This window comes from Macrotis lagotis, chromosome X (genome assembly GCF_037893015.1).
Source record: "Macrotis lagotis isolate mMagLag1 chromosome X, bilby.v1.9.chrom.fasta, whole genome shotgun sequence".
Classification (NCBI taxonomy): domain Eukaryota; kingdom Metazoa; phylum Chordata; class Mammalia; order Peramelemorphia; family Peramelidae; genus Macrotis; species Macrotis lagotis.
In genome coordinates, this window is record NC_133666.1 from 289,621,899 (window position 1) to 289,640,492 (window position 18,594).

An 18,594-nucleotide genomic window follows, 5' to 3' on the forward strand; every position below is an offset into this window, starting at 1 on the left:
TATGCCAGTATCTAGAGTCATAAAATGTCCTGTTCCTTCTAGCTCCATTCTTGTCTTGTACAGACAGTTTCACACTTAATCTAATATTGTAATAGTTTGTCACTGGGGACCACTGTGAACTTTTGCAACCTTGGAGACATCCTAGAAGTCAAAAGGATGTAGCAGATAAAGGGGATATTTGTAATTACCCAAAGAGAGAGGTGTGAGGCAGAAGAGAAGTGGAGAAGTGGGTAGATGGTGGTGTAGAAAATGGTTGGACCTCAGAGCCATTAAACCATCATCATCAGCTGGGAAAAAAAGCCTTTTTCCAAGCAAAGGTAGTAAGCATCGAGAAGACAATTTCCTCTTACACCCTTCTCCCAACATATTAAGTTGTATGCTTTCGATAAACAACCCCTTATAAGATAACATAGGAATTAAGACGAGAGAAGAATGGAAGCCTCTGCCAAAGGATCACCTATAAGCAAAACTAATCTCTAGTCCTTTTAAGCAGTTTCCATCAATCAATACCAATGTGTCTACCTTCAATTTGCTTTTATAATTCCTCATCTCTCTTTATTCTCATAAATCTTGAGAATCTATCATCTGAGATAATCGGACTGCAAAAAAGGGCAAATGAAGACTAAGGACAACAGTAAGCTTTTTCTTCAAAATTCATGGTGTCTCCAGATAGGACCCTATAATAAGTATACTTTGGGTCTTCTGATTTCTCATACAGCAACAAATTTTACTAATAAAAACTTTAAAAAATGTACATTTATACAGAAAATTATATGTATATATGTATACACACATAAATACATATAAGGTCAATGAAAAACTATGTATGTCTAATTATCTCAGAATTCAACTTAGTTAAGGTAATAAGTTTATCACCTGGCAACCAAGTGATAATTCCTTTTTGTTTAAGAAAACTATTAATCTACACTAAATAATGAAGGGGTTGACATATTCGTAAATGGGGGAATACCCAACAGAGACGAAATCATAGAAATGTAGTACAGTGCAAAGAGCTTTGGACCTCTCAACTGGCAAACTGGCAAACTATAGAATACTATTGTGTTATAATGGTGAATATAAAGAATTCAATGAAACACAGGGACACAAATGAACAGATACAGAATAAAGCAACAAAACCAAGACAATGATATACACAAGGACATCAATAAAACTGGAAAGACTATTTTCCTCCTCCCTCCAAAATAGCAATTTGCTAATCTAAATGATGTTTAACTAACCCAAGCTTGTCTCAAAAAGGAAATGAGAAGGAGATCAGGGAAGAGGGTGAGAATTATGTGTGAGGAATTCTGTACAACTGTCAGACTTGATTGAAGTGTTGATAAGTTTTGCTGAACTGTTTCTTTTTCTCTCTTTCATTTTACATTACAAAAAGAAATGGTTGCATATGGTAGACGAGGAAGGAAATGATGAGAAATGAAGGTGACATAAAAATAAAAGCCATCTGTCTAGCTACATATTTAAGAACATTTGATCTGTAAGAATCCTCATTCTTATACTTTACATTATGATTTTTGGTCAAGTTACTTAATCTTTCTGAGACTCAAATTTCCTCATTTATAAAATGAAAAGGTTATACTCATTGATTCCTAAGATTACTACCATCTCAAAAGCTATGATCCTTCAATATCCCTTTAAAGTAATGAAGTAAACATATATATATGTACCCAGAATTCATGTCAAGTGTTTCATTCTTTTTTTTTAGGGGTTTTTTTTTTTTTTTGCTAGGCAATGGGATTAAGTGGCTTGCCCAAGGCCACACAGCTAGGTAATTATTAAGTGTCTGAGACCGGATTTGAATCCAGGTCAAGTACTTTATCCACTGCGCCACCTAGCCTCCCCCAAGTGTTTCATTCTTGGGAGAATAATACTGTACTAAACTACAGATTTACATAAGGTTCTTTCTAAGCATAATTTTGAAATTAATCCTCCTATTTCTATAAGGTCAGAAGAATAAGAGGGTATTATTTCTATTTTTCAGAAGAGAAATTAAGGAAGTAGTGTATAAAACCCAAAGTGTCTATCATCTGTGTTGCAATCACAATGGTCTTTAGAATGCTGTAGGTAAGGAGCCACAGGGGTACATCAAAGTTCTTTGCAAACTAATTTCCCTCTCCCCTTCTGGTGATTTATTGGTGTGAATGGTACTCACTAAATCCTTGAGGTTAACAGGGCTTTTGTGCTCACAGAGAATCTGAGCTGCTTGAAGGCATCCTTGTGCCGCTGAGGGAAAAAAAAACACAAAATTCCCAATAAATCACATGGCTTTCTTTCTCACCCCACTCCCAAATCTTATTTCATTAAAAAGGAACATGTAATAAAAATGGAAAATCATCTGTTGTTGACAATTATAAAAGAAATTTTTTGTCTTCTTGTCTTTTACCAGCTATGCAGATTCAGGACCACTGACAAGCTCCATTTATGTTATATTTTTAAAAATGAGTTATATTATCTAATTTCAGCTTTTAAGAGAACACCTCAGGGCTGGGTGTTGCTGTATTTTCACTATCTTTTTTTTTTTAGGTTTTTGCAAGGCAATGGGGTTAAGTGGCTTGCCCAAGGCCACACACCTAGGTAATTATTAAGTGTCTGAAGCCGGATTTGAACTCAGGTACTCCTGACTCCAGGGCTTGTGCTCTATCCACTGCGCCACCTAGCCACCCCTCACTGGGCTTTTTTAAAGAATTACATCAACTAATGAACATTTTTTAAGCACCTGCAAGGAAGCAGGCACTGGAATTACAGAGACAAAAATGAAACAATTCCTGCCCTGAGTAGTCTATTCTCTACTGAAGGAAACAACACATTTACATATAAGTATATGGAAAATATATGCAATGGGACGGCTAGGTGGCATAGTGGATAAAGCACCGGCCTTGGAGTCAGGAGTACCTGGGTTCAAATCCAGTCTCAGGCACTTAATAATTACCTAGCTGTGTGGCCTTGGGCAAGACACTTATAACCCCATTTGCCTTGCAAAAAAAAAAAAAACAACCAAATGCAAACCAAATGCAAGGTAAATAACAATAGCTGTCAGTTATCCTAATTTATACAATAATCATTTTAATGCTACTAACAGCCTGGAACTAAGAAAATGCTCTATTTTCTTTCTTCCATTTGGATCTGATTCTTCTCTTACTATATGTTCAATATTGATCTATATTTAACATAGTTATAAATATACAGCTTATATCAGATTGTCTTCTGTCAAAGGAAAAAAATTGTAAACTCAAAACCTTGCAAAAAAATGACTGGTAAAAAACTAACAAAAAACTAACAAAATAAATAAAATATTTAAATTAAAACTGCTTGAAACTCCAAAATGTCAGATCACATTCATAGTTTAAAAAAAAAAATCCCTTCTCCTCAGGCTGTCTTCTGGATAACCTTCTATCTCCTTTCTCTCCCATCTCAGCTTTTTTGTTCTGTTCTATGTGTTGTTTTTTTCCTATTAGAAACTATTCTCCAGGAAGGATCATCTTTCCCATCTTTAGACTGGCACATAGTAAGCTGTGATGATTCCATTTATTTGGGCAGTAGTCACTTTTCTGTTAAAACTATAACTAAGTGGTGGTTTTCTTTCAGAATGGTTCTCTGGCTTCCTTTTCATCCTACCTCCTACAGGAAGGCCTTTCCCAACCCTTCTTCATTCCAGTGCCTTCCCTCCACTAATTATGCTTGTTTATATGTTTAATATGTTTGCATAGCATCTCCAACAGACAGTAAACTACTGGAAGGCTAGGACTATCTTTTGCCTCTTTTTCACAACCCCTAGAACACAGTAGGGACTTAATAAATGTTTACTAAATGGAAATGAATTAAAATGAGGACGCTCTGATGGAGAGTTAGAGGGAGGCACACACTGATTATCAAACATTAAATGAGGGGAAGAAATAGGAAAAATAAGAAGTCTGAATCTCTTTAAAATATAAAGGGAGGGGAAGAAGAAAAGAAAATAGTTACAGGATAACTTATATCTAAAAGGCATAGCAAGTTGAACATAATAGAGATTTGAAGTTTCAAGTACAATCATCTTTTTTTTTCTATTCCATTTGTTTTATGGAAATATTTGTTTTATTACTGAAGTTCAGAATGAATAGAGATTAGAGGTATAGAAACAGAAGAAAAAGTTCACACCTGCATAGTGTAAAGCCGTTTTTCCAGAATTGTCAGTGCTCTCTGCTGGACATTTAGACTGAAAGACAAAAAATACAATTCTATTATGTTTTGAATAATTATTCCAATTTAATTTGCCCCCAGTCATAGTACCTTCAAAAACAGTGCTCCCAATATGAGACACAAGGTCTTCAGAATTATTCTAAAATGAAAATGAAGTTATGATAATCATTTAGGATTTTGGGGGTACATGAAGAGGGAGCCTCAGAAATGAGAGGTGTTTCTTTTAGGAACAAAAAGAATGAAGGTCTCCTTATACCCTACTAACATTTGAGTCTAATTTTAGTAAAATATAAATCAAAGCTTCAGAAAATTAAACAACATGGGATAAAAATTCTATACTAATACATTATAAATAGAAAGAAAGAAAATTATACTAGAAACTTAACTATGAGGTAACAGCATGGTATAGGGCTAAAGAGGCACTGTAGTCAGAGGACCTGAATTCAAATCCTACTATTGATGTTTACTTGGCCTCAGTTTCCTCATCTATAAAATTAAGAGATTGTATTCCATATCATCTGAGGTCTCTTCTAGATCAACATCTTTTCTAGATCAACATCTATGGTCCTATGTGGTTCTAGCTCATTAGAACCTTCAGTTTATCAGAATCATTTTTAACATAGAGACAGAGCATAGGGTTAAGTGAGAGGTAACTAAGCAGAAGTGAAGGAGGATAGCCAAAGAAGAACAACTTAACCTCTGAAGCAGGGACTGGGATCTGTGAACCTTTAAAAATATTTTGAAAACTATTCTAATAAAATCGATTTATTTTATGATTGTATTGTTTTTCTTATCTAGGTCTGTTATTTCATTAGTGTGAGGACTTAGAAACTACAAAATTCTCTCTACCAAAACGAACTGGCAACTGGCCTGGTATTTTAAGTCTTAGGGTATTTCTAAGGGCACTGAAAAACTAAATGAGTTGCCTATGGTCACAGAATTAATAGTATCATCAAGGATGAGACTTATTTAAACTCAGAAGTAACATAATTCTTGGTATATTTTACTGGGGTAACTAGATGGTGCAATGGATGGAGCCTAAGGCCTGTATCCAAGACTTGAGTTCAGATCTGGCCTCACGTTTACTAGTTGTATGACCCTAGGGAAGTTACTTAACTCTGTTTTCGATTTCTGAAAATAAGTTGGAGAAAGAAATAGCAAAGCACTTCAGTATCTTTGCCAAGAAAACCCCAAATGGGGTCATAAAGAGTCGGTCACAAATGAAATGACTTTCCAAGAAATACGTACTTAATAAATGTTTAATGACTGATGGATTGATCAAATCCAGATCTTCCTAACCTTTTCTAGCTATGTGATTATGGTTATAGATCTAGAAGAAATGCAGTTTAGTATATTTATTAACCATCTATAATGAATAAGATACGATGCTCCACATTGGGAATATAAAGGCAAAAGTGAAAGTTTTTGCTCTCAGAGTTTATATTCTCCTGGATTGCTCCTGGCCTCACATGGCATTTGTATAGGAACTTCGTTATTCAAGACAAAATAGCACCAAAAAAGAAAAAAAAATCAAAGCTGCTGATCTTGAATTTAGCTTCAAAGACCTGCTAAATTTAGGCATTCCTGACCCAGAGGGCAGCTTGCATCATGTCAAACAAGCCGAGAAGCTTTGTTATCAACAGACCCTGACAAGTTAAGAACATGACTTTACAAGATGCCTAATTCCAAATGGTATTTATGAAGTGAGAGAGACAAAAAATGAGCAATCAATTGAAACAAATATTTTATTGGTCTTCACCAAGCCCAACTGTGTTAGTAGAATTGCTTAGGATGCAATATAACCAGCAACAGCTGGATGTCACTATCTATCTTGCCATTTAGTCTCATTAAAAACTGAGTTTTAAACTCAGTCCTAAGTTTTTGAGTATGACTACCAAATGAGAGCTAGTCTTATCTTTATTTTTTTTCCCTAAAGAAAGAAGAACACCATACCCTTAACCATAAAACAAAAGACAAAACACTAAGAAGCTATTCCTATAACATTTAAGGAAATAGTGTTTGATGGTTCCAAAAGAAATTAATGAGCTAGTTTAAAGGGTTAAGGACAGAGAGATACAGAAATAATTTACAAACCATTTTGGCTATTTTGGTTAGAGACTATTTCTGAACTTGTCCTTTCCTTAGGATAAGAGGGAGAAAAAAATTGAGCAAAGAAGGTCATGGAACTAATCCAGGCCCCAGGAAGGTGTACCAGATTGGATTGGGGCTTATTCTTTCAGAGTTGCTATGGGGATAGCATTCCAAGTTGGGTTTTTTCCCCAAAGGAGACCATTCCCATGGTGAAGTTTCTCAGGAAACACTATTCTGCACTAAAAAGGATTATAGAAAGAGAAAGTAGTTACCTAAGAAGTCTAGAAGGAGGAAAAATAAGATGAACTTTTAAGCAAAAAAGACAAAGGAGAGTTTTAAGCTTTCACTACTTTACCTGAAGAAGCTTTTTAATGCACTCGGGGTGACCATTCTTAGCAGCCAGGTGTAAAGCACTATGTCCTGAAAGAGAAAAAACACGACAAAAACGTTGCAAACAAATTTCAAATACTTGGCTTATCTCCTAATGAAGACAACTATGAGGAAATGAAATTTTTGTGAGATTTTCAGCAACAAAGACTAAATTGTTCATCTTTAGATAAAGGACCTACCTACCTACTTGCAACCTGGAGAGGCAGTCCAAAGAATGGCCCTTGTCAAAGGTTAGGCAGCCAGGGGCATGGGGGAGGGGAGGCACGATGAGGGACTCTGAGGCCTGGAGGAAGGTTCCTGGCTGAACCCAAGGGGAAATAGGTAGGTGATGCCTCTCAGTGACTCACAGTTAAAGAGAAGAGCACACTCAGAGAGAAGCCCACCTGGGACAGTCTGAATTGCCATACAAAAGGACTCTCCCAGCAAGCCCCCAAAAGCTTGATCTTCCCTCTGCTTCCCCACTCCCCAATACACACTCAAAGTCACTAACACATGGGAAAAAACAGACCCCAAAACTGGCTCCTTTGGGCATAAACAAACAAGCCATCACAGCTTCCTGAGGATATTTGACCACTTGGCCTTCAGGTAGCAACAATAAGGGAGAATCCTCACTTCTCTAAATCCTGGTTCAGGAATGAGGGTCTTTCTCATCTGTCTGGTAGTCACCCCACTCTCCCAAGACAAGCCAGGGAAGGGATAATAGAGCCACCACCTTCTCATTCCCCAGGCCAGCAGACCAAGGTGTAAACAGGAACATGGACATTGAGTCTCATGGGTCATTCTCCAGGGCACAATCAGTCTTGTTGGTCTCATGGTGGGCCAGGCCAGGAGCAGTTGAGTAATCTGGCAAGTAGCAGATGAAGAGTCCATTCTCCTCCCTCTTCACCCAACATAGGAACCTGGTTGCAGCATGGACAGCATCTGATTTTGTCACCAGTGAGTTAAAGTACATAAAGCTCAAATTTTGGTGTCACCCCAACAAGCAGGGTCTCCTCACCCAAAGGAGCCTGGATGGGGAGCCCAGGCAGGTTATAGTAGAAGTGGAAGAGCCCCAGGTGCTCACACTGGCATGTGGGCCCTTCATCTCTGGGCTGATGAACTGTGAAACTGTGGATAGTTGTTGGGGATGCCAAAAGACATGTAGAATTAGTGTCAGGGATGGGGGGGCATCAACTGCACTGACTCCCATGGGAGGGCAATCCTAACCCCCCTTCCCAACCATCAGTTGTTGATGTAAGCATAAAAAGTCATCAGCGATGCAGACTGAAAGAAGTCCAGACTTCCCAGCCAGGAAGGCAGTAGATATTTCCATCAGGTTCAAGAGAGGTGGAGATTCACTGGGTCAAGGTGGCAGTCTTTCAGGACAGCCCTCTCTTGTACCACTGTGACCAGGTGTTGGCTGTCGGCCAAGAAGAAGGCCAGGATGCTATGATCCACTACAGGAGGGCATCTAGGTTGTCCAGAATGGGTCAGGTAGGGGTAGGCCACGCAGACCCCAGATTTGAACCTGGCTGTCAGTGATTCACTTTGAGTTAGCCAGTGGCCTGGGCAAGTCATAGTTCCTCTGGCACTCCAACATTCGAGCCATGTCAGCTCAAATTGGCACACTCACAATCTGGGCATGCTCTCCCAGGAGTCCATTAGAAGCTGTACAGCATGCTGACTGTGGGATCCTGGACACTAGTAGACCTGTTATAAGACCAATATTCGATCTTTTGAGTAGATACATGGATGGCATTGTCCTCACTTTGAATGAATGAGACTTGGGGCATTCTTGTGGCAGTCAGCCTCGCTCAGCATGAGATGTTTCCACCTGCTTTGCCAACCCTTGGTCATCACATCCTCCTTATCTCAAGGTTCCAGAATCGACAGTTTCCTACTTTAGTTGGTGTTAACCGCTGCATTTTACCTGGATTTCCTGAGTCCTTGGTTTCTTTGTTATCCTTTCTCTCCAAGAAGGTTTGGCATGAAAGCTTAAGCATAACTAGGTGGGCAGGGCCTCTTACAATTTCTTTATCCACTCCAGGGACTCCCAAAGGCTCCTGGTCACTGGCAAGCTGGAAAAACCCCACGGGGGGGGGGGGGGGCTTCTGGGGCTGAAGCTGGGCCTCTGAGCAAACACTTCCTCCAGTCTCCATATCTTCAGCCCGAAGCCTCAAGGCTACCACCCCAGGAAAGAGTAGGGGTCCCTGTCCATTCGTTAAGAACCACTTATAAACATCATTTGAAGAAGCATGCCAAGATATTGTAACCTGCTGTTTAAAAGCCCAGCTTTTACACTCTCCATTCTTACTGATGATAAGATGAAGCTAGGTGGTCAGTGGACAAAGTGCTGACCCTGGAGTCAGGAGGACCTGAGTTCAAATCTGGCCTCAGATGCTTGATATTTACTAGTTGTATGACCTTGGGTAAGTTCCTTAACCCCATGGCCTCACAACAAACAACGATCCTGGAAAAGTCACTTAAGCTCTTTCTGCCTCAATTCCCTCAGTGGGAAAAATAATAGCAATTATTATTGAATGAATATGAAAATCAAATGAGATAATTGAAAATATTTAACAAGAAATAAATCTGCAATAAAATATAGATATCACATTTTTTAAAAAAGTAAAATACTGATGTTTAAAACACTCAAATAAAAGCATCCAGAGGGAATTGTGGAATCTTCTCCTTAGAGACCTTCTAAACGCTTCTTTGACAACATTCCATAAAGTTTATCATTGATTCTCCAGGGCTAGATAGTCCTAAGAGGTTTTCTTTATAGATTTATTGCTTTTTGTCTGAGTAATAAATGCTCAGCCTATCCAATTGTCTCTATTGCCACAGTCATCTCCATTTTTATCTCATGTCCTCTGAAAAGAGAGGACTACTTGTAATATTATATCTTCTTGTTGGTCAAACTTCCTTGCAGAGACAATTATTATACTGGCTCTCAGTCTGGCCCTATAATATATTACTCTGAATTTACTTCATGCATATCCAGTAATTTTTCAGTTTTATCTGACTCGTCTTTTGGGGTATTCTTGACAATGATACTAGAGCAGTTTGCCATTTCCTTCTCTGCTTTATTTTATAAAGGAGGAAACTGAGGCAAAAAAGGTCACTTGCTCAGGGTCACATAGCTAATAAATATCTGAGGTTGCATTTGAACTCAGCTCTTCCTGACTTCAAGCTAGTACTTTATTCACTCTGCCAACAAGCTTCCCATGAATTTACTTAATACATATTTTACCTACATGGTTCTCCCTTCAGAATAAATAGTCTATAGTAATTCTGCCGAGTTATATTTACTAATCGTACCTTTGGGTTGAATCATGGTCTGTTTTTTGAATGAAATATTTACTCCTAAAAATGAAACAACTTTCCTTTTCTACCTTTGAAGTAACTTCATAAACCAGTTACTTCTATCTCTTTCCTCGAAGGTCTTATATATTCATGGACTTGGTAGACCTGTACCTGGAATCAGAGAGTTAGACCACCTTCCTCCTTTAGGATCCTTTCAGGTTTTCAGAATTATAACTCTGTCACTTAGTGAGAGGCAAAGCCTCCAGTAATAAAACTGACTTGGTGCTTTCTCCACTATTGGAGGAATTACTGCTAGAATGCAATTAAGTGGGTTGCCTAGTTTCTAATAAAATTACCTCCTCAAGGGACAAACTGCAGTTGCTCAAGATCCAGATTCATGCATTCACTGTCTTGTTACCAGGAGAGTCCATCAATGAAATAATATATTCCCTTTGGAGAATTTTACAATCTAAAAGATCTGGGAAATTAATAGTAGGAGACATCCTTTTTTAATGTAATACTGTACAGGGAAGTGGAACATGATCCTAATTTTAACACTATTTTTAAGCAGTTGGAGGTAATGGAGGCAGAGATGCTATTTGTCCTGCCTGTAAGAACAAATTTTATCACTGAAAACTGGAGGATGGGTCCCACTTCTGAGACACACAGCATGGATATCTAGGCATGATGAGAGTGGAGCTTATTTTATACAAAATCCTTTTCGATTTTATTTTATGCTAACTTTTCTTCTTTCTACATTATACTATCTGTCTTTGAAGAAGTTTGCTTTGTTTTGTTTTTAAAGAGGCAGAAGATGCTGGGGGTTTCTGGAAGAGATTTTGTCTCCAGCTTGGAGAAAAGCTAATCTATTTCATACATCATTTCAGCAAATGCCAACTTTACAAATTTCTTTCTCTCCTCCCTCTGTCCCCTCTCTTCCTTCCTCCTCTCCTCCCTTCCTTCCTTCCTTCCTTCCTTCCTTCCATCCATCCATCCATACCTTGTTTCCCTTTGTCTCAGAAGACAAAACCAACAGCAAGATATAGAAATTGTAAAAGAACAAATGCTTCCCTCCTTGAGGAAAAACTGTATTTCAGAATGGACTAAGCTTCCTAGGGAAGAGCTGAGCTCCCCATCAGGGTGGTCTTCAATTGGCAGTTGAATGCTTATTTGGTGTGGTTGTTGCACAGGGATGCAGGTGAAGACATGGACTTGACTAGTTGACCCCTCAAGTCCTCTCTGACCCTGAAATTCTAAGCTTTGGAGTCGCCCATCACAAGGAAGTTCTGGAAACTCAAGTGTATAGACTATGGCCAATATGGCTCAAGAGACAAGAATTTTATAAAGGAGCTCAGACACATAATCTGCTTATGCAGAATTAATTCTGAATTCTGCCAGTTAGACAACACATAATGTGAATACTGGCTGTATCACAGACAATTCTGGGCCCAACTAGAGTATGACTCTGACCCAGTATGGCAATAAGACTTTACTAATATTAAAAACAAGACTACTTCCTTCTTATTTTCCACTTGTATGTTCAATCACAAGTTGATTATATATACAGGATCCTATAGATATAGTATTTATACTATATAAAATACAGAACATTTTAGAACTAAAAATAAATTTACCCATTCTCTTCCTATCCCTCCAAAAAATGATCAAAGGCTAATAACTTCAGTTTAATTACTATATAAAAAAATAAAAACATAATTCTAAGAATACAGTTGCTATGGAAAGAGAAAAACAAAAAAATGAAATTAAACAAAAGATATCTCATTTCACTGGAATTTAATGATGGGGAAAATGTACCTGCACTATCTTGTGCTGTCACATCTGCTCCATGTGTAACCATGGCCTTGAGGCACTCCACATGTCCTCTTGATGCAGCCAGGTGGAAACTACAGAAGAAAACACCAGGAACATGATTAGTTATAGGTTTCACAGAAAAAAAAAAATCATCCTTTTCCCCATAAGACCTGCTCTTCTTCCCCAGCTCTCCAGCACTATTGACATGAATGCCCTCCAGAAGTGATAATAATGATGATGGTGGGGGTGGGGTGATGATGGTAAAATTGACAATGATGGGGGTGGCTAGGTGGCGTAGTGGATAAAGCACTGGCCTTGGAGTCAGGAGTAACTGGGTTCAAATCCGGTCTCAGACACTTAATAATTACCTAGCTGTGTGGCCTTGGGCAAGCCATTTAACCCCATTTGCCTTGCAAAAACCTAAAAAAAAAAAATTGACAATGATGTTCCTGTGGTGGCAACTACTGCTGCTGCTTCTACTCCTACTGCTATTACTACTACTTACTACCTCCTCCTCTTACTATTACCTCCTACTACTATCTACTACCTATTTACTATCTACTACTACTGTGTCTCTACTACTACTTACTACCTCCTACTACTATTATTAGTTAACACTTATACAGCACTTATAAATTTGCCAAGCATTTTCACAAATATTAACTTTTATCTTTACAACAACCCTGGGAGAAAGGTGCTGTTATTATCTCCATTTTCAGATGAAGAAACTTCCTGACTCCAGGTTTACCATTCTATTCCCTGTGCCTTCTAGATGCCTATAAATGTATAATTCTAATGCTAGTTAACTTGAAACGACCTTCCTATTTATGTCATACTTTAAAGTTGATAAATCTCTTTCTTCACAACCCTGTACACAAAATTATTATGATTCAGTTGTGTCTGACTCTTCATGACCCTGTGGGCCCTAGTACATCAATACTATCCATGGTTTTTTTTCTTGGTAAAGACACTGGAGAGGTTTGCCATTTTCTTCTCCAGTGGATTAAGGCAAACAGGTTAAGTGAGTTGCCCAGAGCCACACAGCTAGAAATTGTCTGAGGATGAATTTGAACTCAGGTCTTCCTGACTCCAGACTCACAGCTCTATCCACTTGACCACCTGCCTCTGTAAACTGAGTAGCATAGCAATTTTTCCCATTTTACAGGTAAGAAAATTCAAGTTCCAAGAGTTTATGGTTTGCCCATGGGCTGTACAATCTGTAAAGTATATATATTTGATCTCCTAACTGAAAGTTCAGCAATATATTTGCTAACTCACGTTGCCACCTAATTCTTTTACTCCTAAAAACTAGAAAGACAATTAATGGCTGGGATAGGGCACAGTGGCTAGAGAAAGTTGCAGGGGCAGATCCACAGATATATCTCAGCTGCCCTGTGGCAAGAATCTCAGAGGTTAAAGGAAGAAAAAGGTCTAGCTCTTTCATTTCCAAACTGCCCTTCATTCTGATTTTCTCTTACACTCAATCCTCTTCTTCACCTGTGACAGACAAAAAAGGCTCTAAGGGTGCCAAAGACCTCTCCTAATCAACATTCTCTCATTACCATCATAAGTATTATAAGTATCATATGTAGATGATTAATCATCTGAATACATGAGGCACATTCCCTTTACTTTATACGTCTATAAACCACATGTCCCACTTTGGACTGGTCATTAAAGGGATGCTAATAGGAAGCCAAAACAAATACCAAACAAGCAAACAAAAATGCAGTTGTATTTGGGATAGGCTGAAAGAAATATTCTAAATCACACTGAAGAACAACTCAAAGGCTATTCCAGATTAGCAGTAGCAGGGGAGAGGTGGAGAAAAGTCTAGGAAGCACTCTGAATCAATATTGTTCCAGATCATTCTGGATCCAATAGTAAAGCATTTTAGGAGGCCCTCAGAATACTTTAAAAATGGCTTTTCTAGCAAAGTACATGGCTTCTTGGAACCTGAAAGAACTAGTGTATTGGGGGCAGCTAGGTGGCGCAGTGGATAGAGCACTGGCCCTGGAGTCAGGAGGACCTGAGTTCAAATTTGACCTCAGACACTTAATTACCTAGCTGTGTGGCCTTGGGCAAACCACTTAACTCCACTGCCTTGCAAAACCCCAAAAAACAAAACAAAACACCTAGTGTATTATTATAATCTATGTAGAACTGACTAATTTATAGCCAGGACATTTCCTCACAGGAGAGAGAAAAAGAATAGTGTAAAAAGTACCAGATTAGCCTTCTCTAGACTGAGGGATGGGGATGACTCCCAACAAGCAAAGCATTATGCTGGTGTCACCTCATTTTCTCCAATAAATCATGTTAATTAAACAAAATGAGATTTACACACACAAACACACACAGACATATATATATATATATATATATATATATATATATATATACACACAAATATTTTAGAAAAGCTTTTTTTGTTGTTGTTATTTGTTCTTTTTTTATTCTTTATTTTATTTTTATTCTCATTTTGTACAAATGGGTTTTTTACATTAATAAAATATTCTTGTTTAAGAGTAAACGAAATACCCCCTCCCCCCATATAGACTTGCTTGAGTGATAAAGTAAAGGGGACAGAAAAAAAATTAAAATTAAGAAAAAATAATGGTAATAATTGTAGGTATTGCCAGGTGACACAATGGACGAAGCACCAGCCCTGGAGCCATGAGCACCCGAGCCCACATCCAGCCCCATAGACCCAACAATCACTCAGCCGTGTGACATGCAAGCCACCCAATCCCCACTGCCCTGCAAAAAAACAAAAAGAAGGGGGGAAAAAAAGACCCAAAATAAAATAAAATAGTATTAATAGTAGGGGTGGCTGGGTGGCAGACAGAGCATTGAACCTTGAGCCAGGAGCACGCAGGTCCAAATCCGGCCCCAGACACCCAAAGATCACCCTGCTATGCGGCCCCAGGCAGGCCACCCAGCCCCATTTGCCCTGCACCCTCCCCCAAATAATAATAATAAAAAATGTGCTTCAGTCTTTGTTCCAACACCAACAACTCTGTTGTGGGTGGATCACATTCTTTATGATAAGTCCATCACAAAAGTTACTTCCATATTTTTCCACCGTTGCCATTGCTGATCGCAACTCCCTGCTTTCTTATTTCTCCACTACCATATACTCTATTTTCTCTCTCCTTTCACTCTGACTCTGCTGTAGGGTCGCTGAGTGGCACAGCAGACAGATCTCTGGTCCTAGGGCCAAGAAGCCCTGAGCCCCCATACCACCCCTTAGGCCCAGAATCCACCTGGCCCTATGGTCCTGGACAGGCCTTCCAATCCCAGCCCCTTGCAAGAAGTAAAAAAGAAAACGTGTTATATCTGAACACTGTCCCCCCATGGTCCATCCTCTCCTCCTTACTCCAGATGCCTATACCCCATTGAGTATATATGCTGTTTCCTCTCCTAGCCATCTCTGATGAGAGCAAAGGTTCCCTCATTCCCCCTTGCCTTCCCCCTTCCATATCATTGAAATAGCTCATTGTAATAAAGAAAAATCTTATTATATGAAATATCTTGGCCTATTCCCCCTCTCCTTTTTCTTTCTCCCATTACATTTCCCTTTTTTTCTATTGAAAGACTCCATTTTTACACCATATTTTATCTTTGAATTCAGCTTTCTCCTGTGCTTCAACTATAATAGCTCCCTCTACCTGCTCTATTAACTGAGAAGGTTCATATGAGTATTATCAGTGTCATTTTTCTATACAAGAATACATGCAGTTCATCCTCATTAAGTCCCTCATATTCCCCCCCCCCCCCCAATCTCCATGCTTCACCTGAGTCCTGTATCTGAAGATGAAACCTTCTGTTCAGCTCTGGCCATTCCTACAGGAACATTTGAAATTCCCCTGGTTCATTGAAAGTCCATCTTTTTCCCTGGAAGAGGACATTCAGCCTTGCTGGGTAGTTCATTCTTGGCTGCATTCTAAGCTCTTTTGCCTTCCAGTATATTATATTCCAAGTCCTATGAGCTTCCAATGTAGCTGCTGCTAAGTCCTGTGTGATCCTGACTGCAGCTCCACAGTATTTGAACTGTGTCCTTCTGGCTGCTTGTAATATTTTCTCTTTGACTTGGGAGTTCTGGAACTTGGCTATAATATTCCTAGGGGTTAGTTTTTTGGGATCTCTTGGTGGATTCTCTCCATTTCTATTTTGCCCTCTGCTTCTAGAATATCAGGGCAATTTTCCTGTAGTAATTCTTTGAAAATGATGTCAAGTCTCTTTTCCTGATCATGACTTTCAGGTATCTTTCCTAAGTCTGTTTTCCATATCAGTTGTTTTTTCAATGAAATATTTCACATTTTCTTCTAATTTTTCATTGTTTTGGTTTTGAAGTATTGATCCCTGATTTCTGGTAAATTCATCAATCTCACTGAATTCTATTCTTTGTCTGAAGGATTTGTTCTCCTCAGAGAGTTTTCTTATCTCTTTTTCCATCTGGCCAATTTTGCTTTTTAAAGCATTCTTCTCCTCAATAACTTTTTGAACTGTTTTATCCATTTGACCTAAGCTGGTTTTTAGCATGCTATTTTCTTCAGCATTTTTTTGGATTTCCTTGACTAGGCTGCTGACTTCATTTTCATGTTTTTTCTGCATCTCTCTCCTTTCTTTTCCCAGTTTTTCTTCTAACTCCCTCATTTGATTTTCAAAGTCTTTTTTGAGCTCTGTCATAGCCTGAGCCCAATTTCTGTTTTTCTTGGAGTCTTTAGATGCAGGAGCTTGTGCTTCCTCATCTTCAGACTGAGTAATTTGATCCTTCTTGGGCTCATTTGCAAAATATTTCTCAATGGTGTTCCTCTTTTTCTCTCTGCTTGCTCATTTTCCCAGCCTGAGCCTGGTTTTGGGGTGCTTCCTTAGCTTTTGGGACACTCCCACAAGGGTCTTAGTGTGTGAGGCTCTGTCCTCCCTCCTGGCCTGTGAATGACCATAAGCGCCCCACTCTGCCACAGGGCTGAGGTGGGGGGGGGGGGGGCCTAGACTGCGATCAGGATCTGAATGTGGTCAGAGCCCCAGAGTCCTGTTCCAGGGGCAGAGGACCAAGCTCACAGTCTTTCTTCACTCCCCTCCCTCAGCTCAATGGGCTCATGCCCTGGGGGCTCCTGCTTACCAGCTCCACCTGCTTCTGTTTCCTGCATCAGGGCTGGGGAAAAGACCAAGCTGTTCTCTGTGTGCCCTGAGGGCTGGGCTCCAGGAGCTCACTTTGGCAGAGGTCCCCCACTGCTCCCCCACTTTGTGCCCGACGCTCCTCGGGGCATAGCTCAGGAGACTCCCCCACTGCTGTAAGCTGGGGCTCCCAGCACCCTGGGGCTGCTTCCAGGATGCCGAAGTTCTTTGGCTCTGGCGGGCCACCCCTCCACCCCTCTGACCCCGGGGAGCAGAGCCTTTCTGTTCTTTTCCAGGTTACCTTGAGTAGGAGAACTGCCTCGCTGGGTCCCTTTATGGGTTCTGTCTCTCAAAAGTTTAGAGTCCTTAGTTTATGAGTTTTATCAGAGAGCACCTAAGACCCCATCCTTTCTTGTTGCCATCTTGGCTCTGCCCCTAGAAAAGCTTTAAATAAATAAGCTTCAGAATTTATTGGGTTCTCAAGGTTTTGTGGCTCACAGAATTTATAAATTTAGTGTCCAAGAAAATCCAATAAAATATTAACTAGATGCTTATTTTCAATTCTCAAGTTGTAAATTTCTATCTCTTGGTAAAAAAAAAGCTTGAAAATTGAAAACAACAGAATTAATTCACGTTTGTTTTCATTTAGGTTTATACACAAAGCAAATCTTGTCCTTTTACCAAATAGAAAGTTTTAAGATATAATATATTAAAGATGAAGACATATCAAAAATTAATACCTCTCCCTAATTACTTAAGTCAAATCCAACATCCAGTCAGAACAATTGTATTTTTTTTCTTTTGGTTTTTAGCAAGGCAATGGGGTTAAATGACTTGCCCAAGGCCACACAATTAGGTAATTATTAAGTGCTTGAGGTCACATTTGAACTCAGGTACTCCTGACTCCCGGGCCAGTGCTCTATCCACTATGCCACCTAGCTGCCTTACAATTGTTTTTTCTTAGTCTCACAACTGAGTAGAGTCAACTAGAGCAATGTTTTCCGTTTTTTAAAATGATATACCCCAACAATAACAAAAAATTCAGTATGTAACCCCCCAGCATATTTATTGACTTATTCATAAATTAAAAACATGTACTGCCATGCTAATATAAAAGTGATATAGAAACAGAAATTTTAAAAGGATGACATAAAAATGAAATAATATTTGAGCCTAGAATCAATTGGGATTCACTGGTTATTTATTAAGTAAGGGAATGACAAGTCAGGCATATACTTTAGGTACTCTTCTGAATTTTGTCTTTGAATCCTTGAGCACAGCCCCCTTACACATTAGTGCCAGATAAATGTTTTTTTGACCGTTGTAGGGGAAAAATCATTTTTGCAACTCTGGGGAAGATAGGGTCTTAGAGAGGAGAGAGGTTTGGGGAATGAAGTCCATTCAGGATACTATGGCAATAGTCTAGGTTAGAAGTGATAAGGCTGGGACCAAAGAAGACTTCTGAATAGAGAGAAGGGGAGAGATGTTGAGTAGATGGAAATGACAATATTTAACACTAACTAGATATACAATATGAGTAAAGAGGAAGAAGTTGAAGATTCTGAGGTTGAGAACCTGCCCTATGCAGGAAAAGGGCATTATAACTGTGAGACTCACTTTGTTTCTCTAGAAGGAAAGGAGGCTGCTAGTCTACATCCTAAAGACCACTGAGGAGGGGTGAGAGACCCAAGGGTG

General features: G+C 39.2%; 1 protein-coding gene and 1 pseudogene across 8 annotated transcripts in view; both read right to left on the reverse strand.

Moving 5' to 3' along the window:
- The window catches only part of RAI14 (retinoic acid induced 14), a 171,920-nt gene that overhangs the window by 17,705 nt on the left and 135,621 nt on the right, over positions 1-18,594 (reverse strand). For all 8 annotated transcript variants that reach the window (XM_074202440.1, XM_074202439.1, XM_074202438.1 and 5 more), the window contains 4 exons: positions 11,779-11,867; positions 6,644-6,708; positions 4,156-4,213; positions 2,171-2,241 (listed from right to left, as the gene is read on the reverse strand). In XM_074202440.1, the coding sequence (XP_074058541.1) occupies positions 2,171-2,241; positions 4,156-4,213; positions 6,644-6,708; positions 11,779-11,867 (283 nt within the window). The remainder of the gene's footprint in view (positions 1-2,170; positions 2,242-4,155; positions 4,214-6,643; positions 6,709-11,778; positions 11,868-18,594) is intronic.
- LOC141499758 (vacuolar fusion protein MON1 homolog B-like) lies at positions 6,715-11,772 on the reverse strand (annotated as a pseudogene).